Raw genomic sequence first — 17,501 nt, 5'->3', positions numbered from 1 at the left:
CCAGCTATTTTGTATTTTGTATTTTTAGTAGAGTCAGGGTTTCACCATGTTGGCCAGGTTGGTCTCGAACTCCTGACCTCAAGTGATTCACCCACTTCAGCCTCCCAAAGTGCTGGGATTATAGGCATGAGTCACCGTGCCTGCTGACTCCTAAAAAAAAATTTTTTTTTTTTTTTTTGAGACAGAGTTTCGCTCTTGTTGCCCAGGCTGGAGTGCAATGGCGCGAGCTCGGCTCACCACAACCTCCGCCTCCTGGGTTCAGGCAATTCTCCTGCCTCAGCTTCCTGAGTAGCTGGGATTACAGGCACGCACCACCACGCCCAGCTAATGTTTTGTATTTTTAGTAGAGATGGGGTTTCACCATGTTGACCAGGATGGTCTCGATCTTTTGACCTCGTGATCCACCCACCTCGACTCCTAAAAATTTTAATGATATTCAGTATAAACAGAAAACACATACAGTCTCATTCAAAGAACTCTTCTTTTCCTAATGAAAAAGCTAGTATCAGTTCTGTGACTGTTACAATTCCCAAACCATTCTAAACAAAAATGAAAACATACGTGCAATTTTTCTTTTGGCCAAACACTTTGTTCTATTCGACTGTTTTGTCTTCATTTTCTGCAATTCATTCTCCTCCTTTGGTTCCTGTTGCAAAACAAGAAATATGATCAGTGTGGCTGCCATTAAAAGTAGCAATCTCTCTCTCTTCTACCTCCTTTATGGCTAATAGAGGCCTCTGAGGAATCGGTGACTGTTATAAATATGCACATAAAACATTAGAAGATCATTTTCAATATAAAAAGGAAAACATAAGATCTAGAACCAATAAAAACTGTAAAAACAAAAATTTGTCATATATTGGCATGAATATCTATCATATAAACATTCACACAAAAACTAGTCTCTCTCTAAAATAACAGTAAGCATCACCTAAGATCAGAGTAGCTTAACTGAAGATTTTTAAAATAATAATGTTTAAACTCAGTGTGTATTCATTTATTTTAAATCATTCTTTGGACACTGGTTAGTGAAGGAAAAGAAAAAGAGAATAAATGAAAAATCCTATAGAAAGAAAAGAGAACCAAATACACCAACCCTACACCCCACATTAAAATTTAATAAGAAACACAAAATAATCAAGAAAACAAAAAATAAAATAGAGAAATAAAAGGCCAGGCACGGTGGCTCATGCCTGTAATCCTGGCACTTTCGGAGGCTGAAGTGGGAGAATTGCTTGAGGCCAGTTCAAAACCAGCCTGGGCAATGTAGAGAGACTCTGTCCTTACAAAAAACAGTAATTTTAATTAAAAATATTCTTTTTAATTAAAAAAAAATTTTTTTTAATTAGCCAGGCATGGTCCTAGCTACTCAGGAGGCTGGAGCAGAATCACATGAGCCCAGGACTTCAAGGCTGCAGTAAGCTATGATCACACCACTGTACTCCAGCCTGGAAGACAAAGCAACATCCCATCTCTAAAAATAAATAAATAAAATTAAAATTAAAATAAGCAGAGGATTTGAACAGAATTTCTCTGAAGAACATGATATAGAAATGTCTAAGAAGTACATGAAAAGACGCCCAACATCATTAGTCAGCAGGGAAATACAAGTCAAAACCACAATAAGATATCACTTCACACCCACTAGGAGAATTAAAATAATTTTTGTTTCAAATCAGAAAATAAGCACTGGCACAGATTAGAAAAAATAGAAACCTAGTATACTGTTAGTTGGAATATAAAACAGTGCCGCCACTGTGAAAAATAATGAGGTACTGATACACACTACGAAATGAATGCACCTTGAAAATATATAATTGAAAAAAGCCAGGCAAAAGGCCACATATACTATATGATTACATTTATAAGACATGCCCAGAATGGGCACATCCATACAGAAAGTAGATTAGTCGTTGTCAAGGGCTAGAGGTTTGGGGGAAAATGGAGAGTAACTGCTAATGTAAATGGGCTTCTTCTGAGGGTAATGAAAATGTTCTAGACGCCTGCTACCGGGCCATGGAGACTGTGGCACAGTACAGTGTGGTGTGAGGCTCGCCGGGGCAGTGGCCATGGACATTGTGCTGAACAAGTTGGTGTCTATGGATGACCTGCTAAAGTCTGAAAAGAAATTTCAGTCTGAGAAGGCAGCAGGCTCAGTGTCCAAGAGCACACAGTCTGAGTACACCTGGTGCTAACCAACTATAATGATGATATCTGTAAAGGCACTGAGCTGCTTGAGGAGCTGCTGCCCAAAGGGAACAAAGAAGAGCAACAGGATTATGTCTTCTACCTGACTGTGGGGAACTACCAACACAAGAAATATGAAAAGGCCCTAAAGTATATTCAAGAGCTGCTGCAGACAGAGCCCCGGAACAACCAGGCCAAGGAACTAGAACGGTTTCATTGGCAAAGTCATGAAGAAAGATGAACTAGTGGGCATGGCCATCATTGGAGGCATGGCCCTGGGCATGGCAGGACTGGCTGGATTCATCAGAGTCGCTGTCTCCAAATCCAAATCATTAAAGAGATACAGGAGCCCATGAAGGATATTCTAAGAGGGGTCTATCCATCCTTACTGTTCCTTCCCTATTCTCCCCAACACCCTCATCACTGTCCTCTGTGGCCTTCAACTTCCACTCTCCTAAGACCTGTCCTTCAGCCCCAAATCATGTACTCTGGAATGAGTGTAAATAAAACTGGGCTGTGGCTTGGGGGTGGGGGATAGAAAATGTTCTAAAATTAACTGTGGGTCGGGCACAGTGGCTCATTCCTGTAATCCCAGCACTTTGGGAGGCCCAGGCAGGTGGATCGCCTGAGGTCAGGAGTTCAAGACCAGCCTGACCAATATGGTGAAACCCCGTCTCTACTAAAAATACAAAAATTACCCAGGCGTGGTGGCACATGCCTGTAATCCCAGCTACTTGGGAGGTTGAAGCATGAGAATCACTTGAACCCAGGAGGCAGAGGTTGCAGTAAGCCAAGATCGTGTCACTGTACCATAACCTGGGAAACAGAGCAAGACTGTGTCTCTCAAAAAAAAAAAAGAGAGAGAGAAATTAAGACAAATCCACAACTATGGTTAAAGACTTCAATAACCTCAACATATTTGCAGAATAGACAGAAAATCAATAAATATAAAGTAGATTTGGGCCAGGTGCGGTGGCTCATGCCTGTAATTCCAGCACTTTGGGAGGCTGAGGTGGGCAGATCACAAGGTCAAGAGAGCAAGACCATCCTGGTCAACACGGTGAAATCCCGTCTCTACTAAAAATACAAAAAATTAGCTGGGCATGGTGGCGTATGCCTGTAATCCCTGCTACTCAGGAGGCTGAGACAGAAGAATTGCGTGAACCCGGGAGGCAGAGATTGCAGTGAGCTGAGATCACGCCATTGCACTCCATCCTGGGTAACAAGAGCAAAACTCTGTCTCAAAAAAAAAAAAAAAAATACAAAAAACTTAGCTGGGTGTGGTGGCAAATGCCTGTAGTTCCAGCTACTCAGGAGGCAGAGGCAGGAGAATCGCTTGAACCCAGCAGGCAGAGATTGCAGTGAGCCAAGATTGAGCCACTGCACTACAGTGCAAGACTCAGTCTCAAAATAGATAGATAGATAGATAGATAGATAGATAGATAGATAGATAGACAGACAGACAGACAGACAGACACACACACACACACAACACTATCATCAAACTTCATCAGATTGACATTTACAGAAATCACTATCCAAAATGTACATTCTTCTCAAGTACACATAGAATATTCTGGACCAGGGCCGGGCGCGGTGGCTCAAGCCTGTAATCCCAGTACTTTGGGAGGCCGAGGCGGGTGGATCACGAGGTCAAGAGATCGAGACCATCCTGGTCAACACGGTGAAACCCCATCTCTACTAAAAATACAAAAATTAGCTGGGCATGGTGGCACATGCCTGTAATCCCAGCTATTCAGGAGGCTGAGGCAGGAGAATTGCCTGAACCCAGGAGGCGGCGGTTGCGGTGAGCCGAGATCGCGCCATTGCACTCCAGCCTGGGTAACAAGAGCGAAACTCCGTCTCAAAAAAATAAAAAGAATATTCTGGGCCATACTGTTAGGTGTTCAAGATATAAAATTCCTGCTATCCGGGAAATAATGGTCCAATGATGAAAGCAGAAAAAAATATAGTGGCAATTGCAAAACAGTGTGACAACTAATACTACAGAAGTAAGAACAGGTTCTATGAAAGCACAAGAAATGGCCAAGTGACCTAGTGTTAGAAAATCTACAAGGATCCCCAGAGGAACTGACATCTAAGCTGAAGAATAAATTGGAAAACATTGTAGGCAGTGCAAGGATCAGAAGACATAAATAATTCATTTGTTTTTCAACTCATAAGGCCAAAAACAATGTGTTTACGGCTAGGCACAGTGGCTCATGCCTATAATCCCAGCACTTTGGGAGGCTGAGGTGGTAGGATCACTTGAGGCCCGGAATTTGTGACCAGCCTGGGCAACATATCAAGACCTGTCTTTACAAAAAAAAAAAAATTGACTGGGCATGGTGGTGCACACCTATAGTCTCAGTTACTTGGGAAGTTGAGACAGGAGGATCGCTTGAGTCCAGGAGTTCGAGTCCGCAGTAAGCTATAAGCACACCACTACGTTCCAGCCTGGGAAGGAGCGAAACCTGCACGATCTGCACATGTACCCCAGATCTTTATGTATAATTTAAAAATAAAAGTAAAAAAAAAATAGAAAGAGAAAAACCCTGTCTCTAAAAAACAAAACAAAGGCCAGGTACCATGGCTCACGCCTGTAATCCCAGTACTTTGGGAGGCCAAGATGGGCAGATCACCGCAGGTCAGGAATTCAAGACCAGCCTGGCCAACATAGCAAAAAACCCCTCCCTACTAAAGAGACAAAAATTAGCCAGGAGTGGTGGCAGGCAGCTGTAATCTCAGCTACTCTGGAGGCTGAGGCAGGAAGAATCACTTGAACCCAGGAGGCGGAGGTTGCAGTGAGCTAAGATCAAGCCATTACATACAGTTTGGGCAACAAAGCGAGACTCCATCTCAAAAAAATAAAATAATAATAAATAAGAAAACAAAAAACAAACAAGTATGTTCCTAAGATGATCTAACGGCTTTTTTCTATTCTAAAGCAGAAAACAGTCTTTTTAAAAAATATACGAAAGTACCAAGACACTACAAGAATATGAAACACATATTAAAAATCGGTTGGTAGCCCAGTTTTGTGGGCGATTTTTAGCAAACCTTATAAAACGAGTAATTCCTATGTTATTTAAATTGTGGTAGGACATAGCAAAAACTGGTGAGCTTTCCTTTTCTTTTATACCACAACCCCAATACCAATATCTGATGAAAGCCATAGCACCCCCCAAAAATATTTATAAAACCAATGGCACTCCTAAATGATATATTAAGATGCAAAACTCCTAAATGATATATTAAGAAAATAAATTCACTATTATGTTAATGTAACGCATTATGACCAAGTATGATTTATTCCGGCAATGCAAAGATGTTCCAACATTAGAAAATACTAACACAGGCCGGGCGCGGTGGCTCACGCCTGTAATCCCAGCACTTTGGGAGGCTGAGGCGGGTGGATCACAAGGTCAAGAGATCGAGACCATCCTGGTCAACACGGTGAAACCCTGTCTCTACTAAAAATACAAAAAATTAGCTGGGCATGGTGGCGCGTGCCTATAATCCCAGCTACTCAGGAGGCTGAGGCAGGAGAATTGCCTGAACCCAGGAGGTAGAGGTTGCGGTGAGCCGAGATCGCGCCATTGCACTCCAGCCTCAGTAACACAAGCGCAAAACTCCGTCTCAAAAAAAAAAAAAAAAAAAAAAAAAAGAGAAAAGAAAATACTAACACAATATATTAGTTGATTAAAAGAGAAAAACTGCTCCATAATCTTGTTAAAGGGCACTTGATTAAACATACTTCCTAAAACTACTACTAGTAAATAAAGCAATTAAAAGACAGTTCTTTAACATAAAAACAGAAGTATGAAACAAATAGTAAAACACCAGAAGTAAAAGATGTGCTGCTCTATCACCAGTATCAACCAGCATTATTCTGGAAGCTACAGCCAATGCAATGAAAATGAAACAAAAAAAGGTGTAAGTGCTAGAAAGAGAAAAACATGATTGTTATTAGCAAAAAGATAAATGCCTACTCAAAATACCCAAGACAATCAACTGAACAATTACAACAATATGTGATAGATTAATGGAAGAAAAAAATCCAGAAACACATCCATTGTTTTAAATTTTTTTTATTATACTTTAAGTTCTGGGGTACATGTGTAGATCAATCAGGATTCTTACAAAGGTAAACACGTGCCATGGTGGTTTGCTACATCCACCCCCCCACACCATCTACATTAGGTATTTCTCCTAACGTTATCCCTCCCCAATTCCTCCTGCCATCCCTCCCCTAACTCCCCCACCCCGCAACAGACCCCGTGTGTGATGTTCCCCTCCCTGTGTCCATGTGTTCTCATTGTTCAACACCCACTTATGAGTGAGAACATGCAGTGTTTGGTTTTCTGTTCTTGGAAACACACCCATTTATAAATAAGATTTTAATTTATGATAAAGGTAAAATTTCAAATATCTGGAGAATGAAGAGATTACTGGAAAATGTTGGCAGACATGTCTAATCAGCAATACTTAGTTTTTCGAAATATATGAACACTGTTTAGGGATACATGTAAATGTGGTAAAACTGTAAGGAGAAACATGGGAAGACAAAATAAATAGTGGTTACCTTTAGAAAGGTAGAAAAGAGCTGGGCGCGGTGGCTTGCACACATAATCCCAGCACTTTGAAAGGCTGAGGCAGGCGGATCATCTGAGGTCAGGAGTTCGAGACCAGCATGGACAACATGGTGAAACCCCGTCTCTACTAAAAATACAAAAATTAGCCGGGCATGGTGGCAGGTGCCAGTAATCCCAGCTACTCAGGAAACTGAGGCAGAAGAATCGCTTGAACCTGGGAGGATGAGGTTGCAGTGAGACGAGATCTCGCCATTGCACTCCAGCCTGGACAACAGAGCAAGACTGCATCTCAAAAAAAAAAAAAAAAAAAAAGAAACAAAAGAATGCAAACTGGGGAGGGACGCACTAAGAGAAAAGCGATTCTCAGGTCGTAAGTGCAAGTGTTCACATTAATTTTTTAAACTATGCATTTATATTTTATGCACATTCCAGCATGTATAACATATGACATATGATAGGATAGATGTGCTGCTATAGAAAGGTCTCCATGAAATACTTTAATGGTTAATTTTAGGTATTGGTTTGACTGGAGTAAGAAATACTGAGAGAACTATTAAGTATTATTTTCTGGTGTGTCTGTGCGGGTGTTTGCAGAAGACACTGGAGTGTAAGTCTGAGTGACTAAGTGGGGAAGATCAGCTCTCAATCTGGGTGAACACCGTCCAATTGACTGGGGGGCTACATAGAATAAAAACATAGGAGGCAAATTTGTCTCTCTCCCGGAGCTGGGAAACATTATTCTTCTCCTACCCTTGGACATCAGAAATCCAGGTTCTCCAGGCCTTGGATTTCAGGCCTTACACTCAGCACCCCTAGCCCCTTGTTCTCAGGCCATCAGACTTGCACTGAGCCATACTACTGGCATCTCAGGGTATCCAGCTGGCAAACAGCCTATGGCGGGACTTCTCAACCTCCAAAATTACATGAGCCAATACACCTAATAAATCCCATCTGTCCAGTTCATCCTTCCATCTATCCATCCATCCATCTATCCATCTATCCTTCCTTCCATCTGCCCATTTGTCCATCCATCCATCCATCCATCCACCCACCCACTCACCTATCCTATTGGTTCTATGCCTCTGGAGGACCTAACACAGACATTAAGTGAAAAAAAGCAAAACAGTTTGCACAGCATGATTCCTTTCCCATAGAAATCTCTACTGATGATGTATGCATAAAAATGTTTTTCCTAGGATACAAAAAAAATTACTGCCTTCAGATGACACTAAGCAATTACTTTAAAAATGAAAAAAAAAACTGCTTACGGTTAAATGTCTGCAGTGTATATTTTCATTTCAAACCTTTCTAAACTGTTTTGTCATGATTTAGGGTTTTGGGATATTTTTGGGTTTTTTTGTTTTTGTTTTTTGAGAGAGAGTTTCACTCTTGTTGCCCAGGCTGGAGTACAATGGCTCGATCTGGCTCACTGCAACCTCTGCCTCCCAAGTTCAAGCGATTCTCCTACCTCAGCCTCCTGAGTAACTGGGATTACAGGCATGGGCCACCTATAATCCATTTTGTATTTTTAGTAGAGACGGGGTTTCTCTATGTTGGTAAGGCTGGTCTCAAACTTCTGACCTCAGGTGATCCACCCGCCTCGGCCTCCCAAAATGCTGGGATTACAGACATGAGCCACCACACCTGGCTGGTTTGGTTTTGTTTTTTTTTTTTTAACATATATGCATACAACTTTTTTTTAACATATCCATATGTTAATATTTTTATTATTTAATATTTTATTAAATATTTTATTAAATATTTTATTAAATATTTTTATTCTTGTTAATATTAAAATGATATCCAAATAGTACAATTGTTTTCTTTCCTTTTTTTAAGAGCGAGGGTCTCACTCTACTGCCCAGGATGGAGTGCAACGGTAAGATCACAGCTCACTGCAGCCTCAAATTCCTGGAACTCCTAGGTTCAAGCAATTCTCCCACCTTCCTCAGCCTCCCAAGTATCTGAGACTATAGGTACATGCCACCATGACCAGCAAAGTTTTATATTTTTTGTAGAGACAGGGTCTTCTTATGTTGCTCAGACTGTTCTCAAACTCCTGGCCATAAGCAATCCTCCTGTCTCAGCTTTCCAAAGCACTGGGTTATAGGCATGAGTCACCAGGGATGTGCCTAGCCCTTGTTTTCTTCTCCATACTTTTATGCCTTTAAAATGAACTATGTAGGGCCGGGCACGGTGGCTCACGCCTGTAATCCTAGCACTTTGGGAGGCCGAGGCGGGTGGATCACGAGGTCAAAAGATCGAGACCATCCTGGTCAACATAGTGAAACCCCACCTCTACTAAAAATACAAAAAATTAGCTGGGCATGGTGGCACGTGCCTGTAAACCCAGCTACTCAGGAGGCTGAGGCAGGAGAATTGCCTGAACCCAGGAGGCGAAGGTTGCGGTGAGCCGAAATCGCGCCATTGCACTCCAGCCTGGGTAACAAGAGTGAAACTCCGTCTCAAAAAAAAAAAAAAGAACTATGTAGACAAAAATCCTAATTAGAAACTGAACCATACAGAATGTTTTTTAAGAACCAATAAAGATGTAAAGAAATGCTCAATCTCGCTAACCAAAAATATAATATGTAATTTTTTGCCCAGGTGCAGTGGCTCACTTCAGGAGGCCAAGGCAGAATTGCTTAAGGCTGGGAGTTCAATACCATCCTGGGCAACATGGTGAAACCCTGTCTCTACAAAAAAAATACAAAAATTAGCCAAGTGTAGTGGCTTGCACCTATAGTCTCAGCTACTTGGTAGGCCAAGATGGAACCAGGAGACAGAAGTTGCAATGAGCTAACATTCCTACACTCCAGCCTAGGTGACAGAGGGAGACCCTGACTCTAGAAGAAGAAAAAAAAGAAAAAGTATAGGAGAAAGAAAAAAATCTGAAGGAAAAAACAAAGACTTAATTCACAGCCTATGAGATGAGACCTACAGACAGGTAAAAAACTCCAATAAACAAATGGAAATACAAGACAAAGGAGAAAGGTTACAATGCTTATTCTGGAGAATAAAGCTTTCTATAATGATAAAAATGTCATTTTTATCATGATCCGCCCACCTCGGCCTCCCAAAGTGCTGGGATTATAGGAGTGAGCCACTGCACCAGGCTCATATATATAAATACAAGTGTTTATCTCTTTATATCTATGAATAGTTCACTTGTTATTTCAATTGCTACTTTAATACTTTAGTATCAATATCATGACAACAATTATCAAGCACAACTAATTAGAACAACAGGCATTTCTGATTCTTCTACCTTAGCCTCCCTCCTGGGTGGTTTTTGAGGTAAAAGGTTTTTTGTTCTTTGGGGGTTTTTTAGGCAAGACCTAAAAATAATCTCTGAATTCTGAGTGTTTTCAAAGGCCCCTTCCCTCTTGTATAAATACTTCCATGGACAGTTGTTTTATTATTTAAAATTAACTTTATTTAAGTATAGTTTACATACAATAAAATGCACTCATTTTAAGTGTATAGGTTTTTTTGAGACAGGGTCTCACTTTAAACAGTCTGATGAGGCTTAGCAAATGCACATATCTGAGTACCCACTCCTACTATCAAGATATAGAACTTTCTGCTGGGTAGAGTGGCTCATGCCCAACTTTGAGAGGTTGAACTGGGAAAACTGCTTGAGGCCAGGAGTTCAGGACAGCATGGGCAACATAAGAGAAACCTGGCTACAAATTTTTTAAAAAATTAGTCAGACATGGTAGCATGCACTTGTGGTCCCAGTTTCTCAGGAGGCTGACACAGGACGATCACTTGAGCCAGGAGTTGGAGGCAGCAGTGAGGTATAACCGCAATACTGCACTCCAGCCTGGGTGACAGAGTAAGACACTGTCAAAAATAATAAAAATAAAAAAATAAAAATAAAAATGAAGGGCAGATGGGATGGCTCACGCCTGTACTCCCAACACTTTGAAAAGCCAAGGTGGAAGCACTGCTTGACCCCAGGAGTTCCAGACCAGCCTGGGCAATACAGTGATACATCATCTCTAAAAAGAATATTTAAAAATTTCGCCAGGCGCAGTGGCTCAAGCCTGTAATCCCAGCACTTTGGGAGGCCGAGGCGGGTGGATCACGAGGTCGAGAGATCGAGACCACCCCGGTCAACATAGTGAAACCCCGTCTCTACTAAAAATACAAAAAATTAGCTGGGCATGGTGGCACGTGCCTGTAATCCCAGCTACTCGGGAGGCTGAGGCAGGAGAATTGCCTGAACCCAGGAGGCGGAGGTTGCAGTGAGCCGAGATCGCGCCATTGCACTCCAGCCTGGGTAACAAGAGCGAAACTCTGTCTCAAAAAAAAAAAAAAAATTTAGCCAAGCATGTTGGCAAAGGCCTGTAGATCCAGCTACCTGGGAGGCTGAGGTGGAAGGATCACTTAGGCCCAGGTCAGGAAGGCTGTAGTGAGTTGAGGCAGCACCATTGCACTCCAGCCTGAGCAACACAATGAGACCCTGTCTCAAAACAAAAACAAAGGCTGGACACAGTGGCTCATGCCTGTAATCCCAGCACTTTGGGATACCAAGGCCAGCGGATCATCTGACATCAGGAGTTCAAGACTAGCCTGATAAATGTGGAGAAACCCCATGTCTACTAAAAATACAAAATTAGCCAGGCATGGTGGCGCATGCCTATAATCCCAGTTATTTGGGAGGCTGAGGCAGGAGTATTGCTTGAACCTGGGAGGTGGAAGTTGCAGTGAGCCAAGATTGCACCACTGCACTCCAGCATGGGCGATAAAGTGAGACTTTGCCTCAAAAAAAAAAAAAAAATAGAACTTTCGGCCGGGCACGGTGGCTCACGCCTATAATCCCAGCACTTTGGGAGGCAGAGGCGGGTGGATCACAAAGTCAGGAAATTGAGACTATCCTGGTCAACATGTTGAAACCCCGTCTCTACTAAAAATACAAAAATTAGCTGGGCATGATGGTGCACGCCTGTAGTCCCAGCCACATGGGAGGCTGAGGCAGGAGAATTGCTTGAACTCAGGAGGCGGAGGTTGCGGTGAGCCGAGATCGCGCCATTGCACTCCAGCCTGGGTAACAAGAACGAAACTCCGTCTCAAAAAAAAAAAAAGAACTTTCTCATTACTCCAGGGAGTCCCTCTGACCCCTCCCAGTCAATCTGCCTTCTAACCCTGATCCGGGCAACTGCTGATCTGCTCTGTGTCACTGTGGATTAGATTTAGTGTTTCCAAAATTTCACATCCATAGAATTACAGGGGATGCTCCTTTGTGTCTGGCTTCTTTTACACAACATGTTTCTGAGATTCATCCATTTCCTGCATGGTTCAGTATCTTGATCCCAAGGACAGTTTTTAGTAACAGAATACAGAACAAGTTTCATGAGTACTCCAGTCACACACCTTATTCAGATAAGAGACTTTTAACCAATTTTATGATATGAAATGGTATCTACCACTTTGCAGCTACTTGAAAGAAGAAACATATCCTCTTTCTTTTCCATTTTTTTTTTTTTTTTTTGAGACAGAGTCTTGCTCTGTCGCCAGGCGCCAGGCTGGAGTGCAGTGACACGATCTCGGCTCACTGCAACCTCCACCTCCTGGGTTCAAGCAATGCTCCTGCCTCAGCCTCCCAAGTAGCTGGGACTACAGGTGGGCGCCACAATGCCCAGCTAATTTTTGTATTTCTTAGTAGAGACGGGGTTTCACCATGTTGGCCAGAATGGTCTCGATCTCTTGACCTCGTGATCCACCTGCCTCGGCCTCTGAAAGTGCTGGGATTACAGGCGTGAGCCACTGCGCCCGGCCTTTTTTCTTTCTTTTTGAGATGAAGTTTCACTTTTGTTGTCCAGACTAGAGGGCAATGGTGCAGTCTCCACTCACTGTAACCCCCGCCTCCTGGGTTCAAGTGATTCTCCTGCTTCAGCTTCCTGATTAACTGGGATTGCAGGCATGCACCACCATCCCCGGCTAATTTTTGTATTTTTAGTACAGACGGGATTTCACCATGTTGGCTGGGCTGGTCTCAAACTCCTGACCTCAGGTGATCCACTCACCTCGGCCTCCCAAAGTGCTGGGATTACAGGTGTGAGCCACAGTGCCCGGCCTCTCTCTCGTCTCCCAGAAATTCCCTTTCTCCCGCAACATTCTCAAGATCAGTATCAGGTTTTCATAAGCTTAAAAAAAAAAGGCAGGCCAAGGAGCTCAAAACTTAGCATATCAAAAGGAAAAAGGCAGAAGGGAAATTTTAAACAGGACAAACAAGGGGCACATATGTGCTTCTCAGTTCCACCTGATATAAATTTGTATCTGCAGCCTGGGCAGCATAGCAAGATCCCATCTCTACAAAAAAATACAAAAACTAGCCAGGAGTGCTGGCGCATACCTGTGGTCCCAGCTACTTAAGAGGCTGAGGTACAAGAATCTTGAGCCCAGACTGAGCTTGCAGTGAGCTGAGGTCACACCACTGTACTCCAGCCTGGGTAACAGAGTGAGACCTTATCTCTAAATAAGTAAATTATCATGTGTTCCACTAACCTTCTCACATCTCCCTGATCAATCTTTGAAATTCAGTATAATCTAAAATTACCACTGAGCAGGTATGGTGGCTCGCACCTATAATCCGAACACTTTGGGAGGCTGAGGTGGGCAGATCACCTAAGCTCAGGAGTTCAAGACCAGTCTGGGCAACACGGTGAAATCCCATTTCTACTAAAAAAGACACAAAAAATTAGCAGGGCATGGCAGCATGTACCTGTAGTCCCTGCTATGTGGGAGGCTGAAGCAGGGGAATCACTTGAACCCAGGAGGTGGAGGTTACAGTGAGCTGGGATCATGCCACTGGACTCCAGCCTAGGTGACACAGCAAGACTCCTGCTCAAAAAAAAAACAAAAAGGCCAGGCACGGTGGCTCATGTCTGTAATCCCAGCATTTTGGGAGGCCCTGCCTTTCCTGACAGGGTCTCACTCTGTCACCCAGGCTGCAGTGCAATGGTGCAATCTTAGCTCACTGCAACCTCTTCCTTCCAGGTTCAAGCAATTCTCCTGCCTTAGCCTCCCGAGTAGTTGGGAATGTAGGCCTGTGCTACCACACCCAGCCAATTTTTGTATTTTTAGTAGAGATGAGGTGTTGCCATGTTGGCCAAGCTGGTCTCAAACTCCTGAGCTCAGGTGATGTGCCCACCTTGGCCTCCCAAAGTCCTAGGACTCCAGGCATCAGCCACCGTGCCTGGGCCTAGAAATAAAAAAAGAAAAGAAAAAAAAGTTCAAAACTTCCCAATTTCCTGAATTGTGATTTTTTGTCCTCTTTTTTTAATTTTGTTTCTTCTGAAGTGAACTCTTAAAAGTTAAAAACTCTTAAAAGCCAGGTACGGTGGCTCACGTCTGTAATCCCAGCACTTTGGGAGGCCGAGGCGGGTGGATCACAAGGTCAAGAGATCGAGACCATCCTGGTCAACATGGTGAAACCCCGTCTCTACTAAAAATACAAAAAATTAGCTGGGCATGGTGGCGCGTGCCTGTAATCCCAGTTACTCGGGAGGCTGAGGCAGGAGAATTGCCTGAACCCAGGAGGCGGAGGTTGCAGTGAGCCGAGATCGCGCCATTGCACTCCAGCCTGGGTAACAAGAGCGAAATTCCATCTCAAAAAAAAAAAAAGTTAAAAAGCCTCTGGGCTTTTCTTGGGCCAGGCACGGTAGCTCATGCTTGTAATCCTAGCACTTTGGGAGGCTGAGGACGGATCGCCTGAGGTCAGGAGTTTGACACCAGCCTGATCAACACAGAGAAACCGTCTCTACTAAAAAAAAAAAAATACAAAATTAGCCAGGCATGGTGGCACATGCCTGTAATCCCAGGTACTAGGGAGGCTGAGGCAGGAGAATCACTTGAACCCAGGAGGCGGAGGTTACGGTAAGCCGAGATGGAGCACTCCAGCCTGTGCAACGAGAGCGAAACTCCATCTCAAAAAAAAAAAAAAAAAAAAAAAAAATTCACATTTTCCAGACACATGAAAACTAAGATTTACAATTGAATTAGATTATTCAAATAACTCTAAAATATCACTTTGGATTTACTTCATTACAAAACTGAAGAACTATGATCCATCCTCCACTAAGCAACAGGATTACTTCCTTAAGTAATTCTTAATTCCACTTACAAATTAAAACAAAGCTGAGTAAAAACTTCGTGGTCTCAGTGAGCTGGCATTAAGGTAAGGTCCATCATGAAACAACCTCCCCAGAGGTAAAGAAGATAGTTTGAAAGCTTCAGCTCTACTTTACTAACCTCTCCATCACTATCGGATATCACGATGAACGCATCCTCAAGTCTACGCTTCCTCTTCACAGTGACAGAACTGGTAGTTTCCATATCTTTCTCTGGGTTCCGAGATTCGCAAACTTCTTTAACTTTTTTCTTTCTCCGTGCCATTCTTTCGTCTGGAATAAAAGGACAATAATTTTGTTTAGAATAAAAAGATAGTAATTTACTTAAAGAGTAAGTTTTCTAGAACTTATTCAATGTATTTTTTTTTATTTTATTTTTTTTGAGATGGAGCTTCACTCTTGTTGCCCAGGTTGGAGTGCATTGGCACAATTTCGGCTCACTGCAACCTCTGCCTCCCAGGTTCAGGAGATTCTCCTGTCTCAGCCTCCTGAGTAGCTGGGATTAAGGCCATGTACCACCACCACACCCGGCTAATTTTTTGTATTTTTAGTAAAGATGGGGTTTCTCCATGTTGGTCAGGCTGGTCTCAAACTCCAGACCTGAGGTGATCCACCTGCCTTGGCCTCCCAAAGTGCTAGGATTACAGGTGTGAGCCACCGGCCTAGGGAGGTGGAGGCTACATTGAGCCATGATGGCACCACTGCTCTCTAGCTCAGGCAACAGAGAGATCTCATCTCAAAAGAAAAGACAGATCTTAGATGAATACTTAGAGAACTGCTGGAGTGCAATGGCGCGATCTCGGCTCACCGCAGCCTCCGCCTCCTGGGTTCAAGCAATTCTCCTGCCTCAGCCTCCTGAGTAGCTGGGATTACAGGCACGCGCCGCCATGCCCAGCTAATTTTTAGTACTTTTAGTAGAGACGAGGTTTCACCACGTTGACCAGGCTGGTCTCGATCTCTCGACCTCGTGATCCACCCGCCTCGGCCTCCCAAAGTGCTGGGATTACAGGCTTGAGCCACCGCGCCCGGCCTGTTTTTCTTTTTGAGACAGAGTCTCAAAGAAAATATTTGTCTTTCTCAATGGACTATAGCCTTAAGGAAGGCAAGGATGAAACAGTCCCAGCACCTACCACATGCCCTGATAAGTGATAGGTGATCAATAACCACTTACTGAATAGACAAGGTGAGGTGGCTCACGCCTGTAATCTCAGCACTTTGAGAGGTTGAGGTGGGCAGATCGCCTGAGGTCAGCGGTTCGAAACCAGCCTGGCTAACATGGTGAAACCCCATTTCTACCAAAAATATAAAAATTAGCCAGGCGTGGTGGCATGGTGGCATGTTTCTGTAATCCCAGCTATTTTGGTGGCTCAGGTACAAGAATCACTTGAACCCGGGAGGCAGAGGCTTCAGTGAGCTGAGATCGCGCCACTGCACTCCAGCCTAGATGACAGAGCAAGATTCTGTCTCATAAATAAATAAATAAATAAATAAAAATTATGGAAACGTTAGAATAATTTAGTGTGCTGAAATTATAAGTATTTTTCTCCTTTACTCAAAATGTATAAAAGTCTGTGACCATTTTACAATTTAAAAATAATCTTCAGGCTGGGTCCAGTGTCTCATGCTTGTAATTCCAGCACTTTGGGCAACCAAGGCAGGATGACTGCTTGAGCTCAGATGTTTGAGACCAGCCTGGGCAATACAGCAAGACCCCACCTCTACAAAAAAATTAAAAATCAGTCAGGCATGGTGGCGTGTACCTGTAGCCCCAGCTACTCAGGAGGCTGAGGTGGAAGGATAACTTGTGCCTCCCTTTTAAAACAGGCACAAGACAAGGATGCCCTCTCTCATCACTCCTATTCAACACAGTATTGGAAGTTGTGGCCAGGGCAATCAGGCAAGTAAAAGAAACAAAGGCTATTCAATTAGGAAAAGAGAAAGTCAAACTGTCTGTATTTGCAGACTACATGATTGTATAAGAAGACCGCATTGTCTCAGCCCAAAATCTCCTTAAGCTGATAAGCTTCAGCAAAGTCTTAAAATACAAAATCAATGTGCAAAAATCACAAGCATTGCTCTACACCAATAACAGAGAGCCAAAATCATGAGTGAACTCCCATTCACAGTTGCTACAAAGAGAATAAAATACCTAGGAATGTAACTAACAAGGAATGTGAAGGACCTCTTCAAGAACTACAAACCACTGCTCAAGGAAATAAAAAAGGACACAAACAGACGAAAAAACATTCCATGCTCATGGTTAGGAAGAATCAATATTGTGAAAATGGCCGTACTGTCCAAAGTAGATTCAATGCTATCTGCCTCCCCATCAAGTTACCACTGACTTTCTTCACAGAATTGGAAAAAACCACCTTAAACTTCCTATAGAACCAAAAAAAAAAAAAAAAAAAAAAAAACCCACATAGCCAAGACAACCTAAGCAAAAAAAAAAAAAGCTGGAAGGATCACATTACCTAACTTCAAATTATACTACAAAGCTACAGTAATCAAAACAGCATGGTACTGGTACCAAAACAGAGATACAGACCAGTAGAACAGAACAGAGGCCTCAGAAATAATG

At 42.9% G+C, this 17,501-nt stretch overlaps 1 protein-coding gene and 1 pseudogene across 8 annotated transcripts in view; one reads left to right on the top strand and one right to left on the bottom strand.

The window, feature by feature from the left end:
• UIMC1 (ubiquitin interaction motif containing 1) overlaps nt 1-17,501 on the bottom strand; it is a 128,485-nt gene that overhangs the window by 89,996 nt on the left and 20,988 nt on the right. For all 8 annotated transcript variants that reach the window (XM_074390688.1, XM_074390686.1, XM_074390687.1 and 5 more), the window contains 2 exons: nt 15,042-15,193; nt 562-646 (listed from right to left, as the gene is read on the bottom strand). In XM_074390688.1, the coding sequence (XP_074246789.1) occupies nt 562-646; nt 15,042-15,185 (229 nt within the window). In that variant the 5' untranslated portion in view covers nt 15,186-15,193. The remainder of the gene's footprint in view (nt 1-561; nt 647-15,041; nt 15,194-17,501) is intronic.
• Nucleotides 2,070-2,543, top strand: LOC120360415 (mitochondrial fission 1 protein pseudogene; annotated as a pseudogene).

The sequence above is a fragment of the Saimiri boliviensis genome, chromosome 20 (assembly GCF_048565385.1).
Source record: "Saimiri boliviensis isolate mSaiBol1 chromosome 20, mSaiBol1.pri, whole genome shotgun sequence".
Classification (NCBI taxonomy): domain Eukaryota; kingdom Metazoa; phylum Chordata; class Mammalia; order Primates; family Cebidae; genus Saimiri; species Saimiri boliviensis.
Note: the sequence above shows the minus strand (reverse complement) of the source record. Positions and strands in the feature narration are given on the sequence as shown.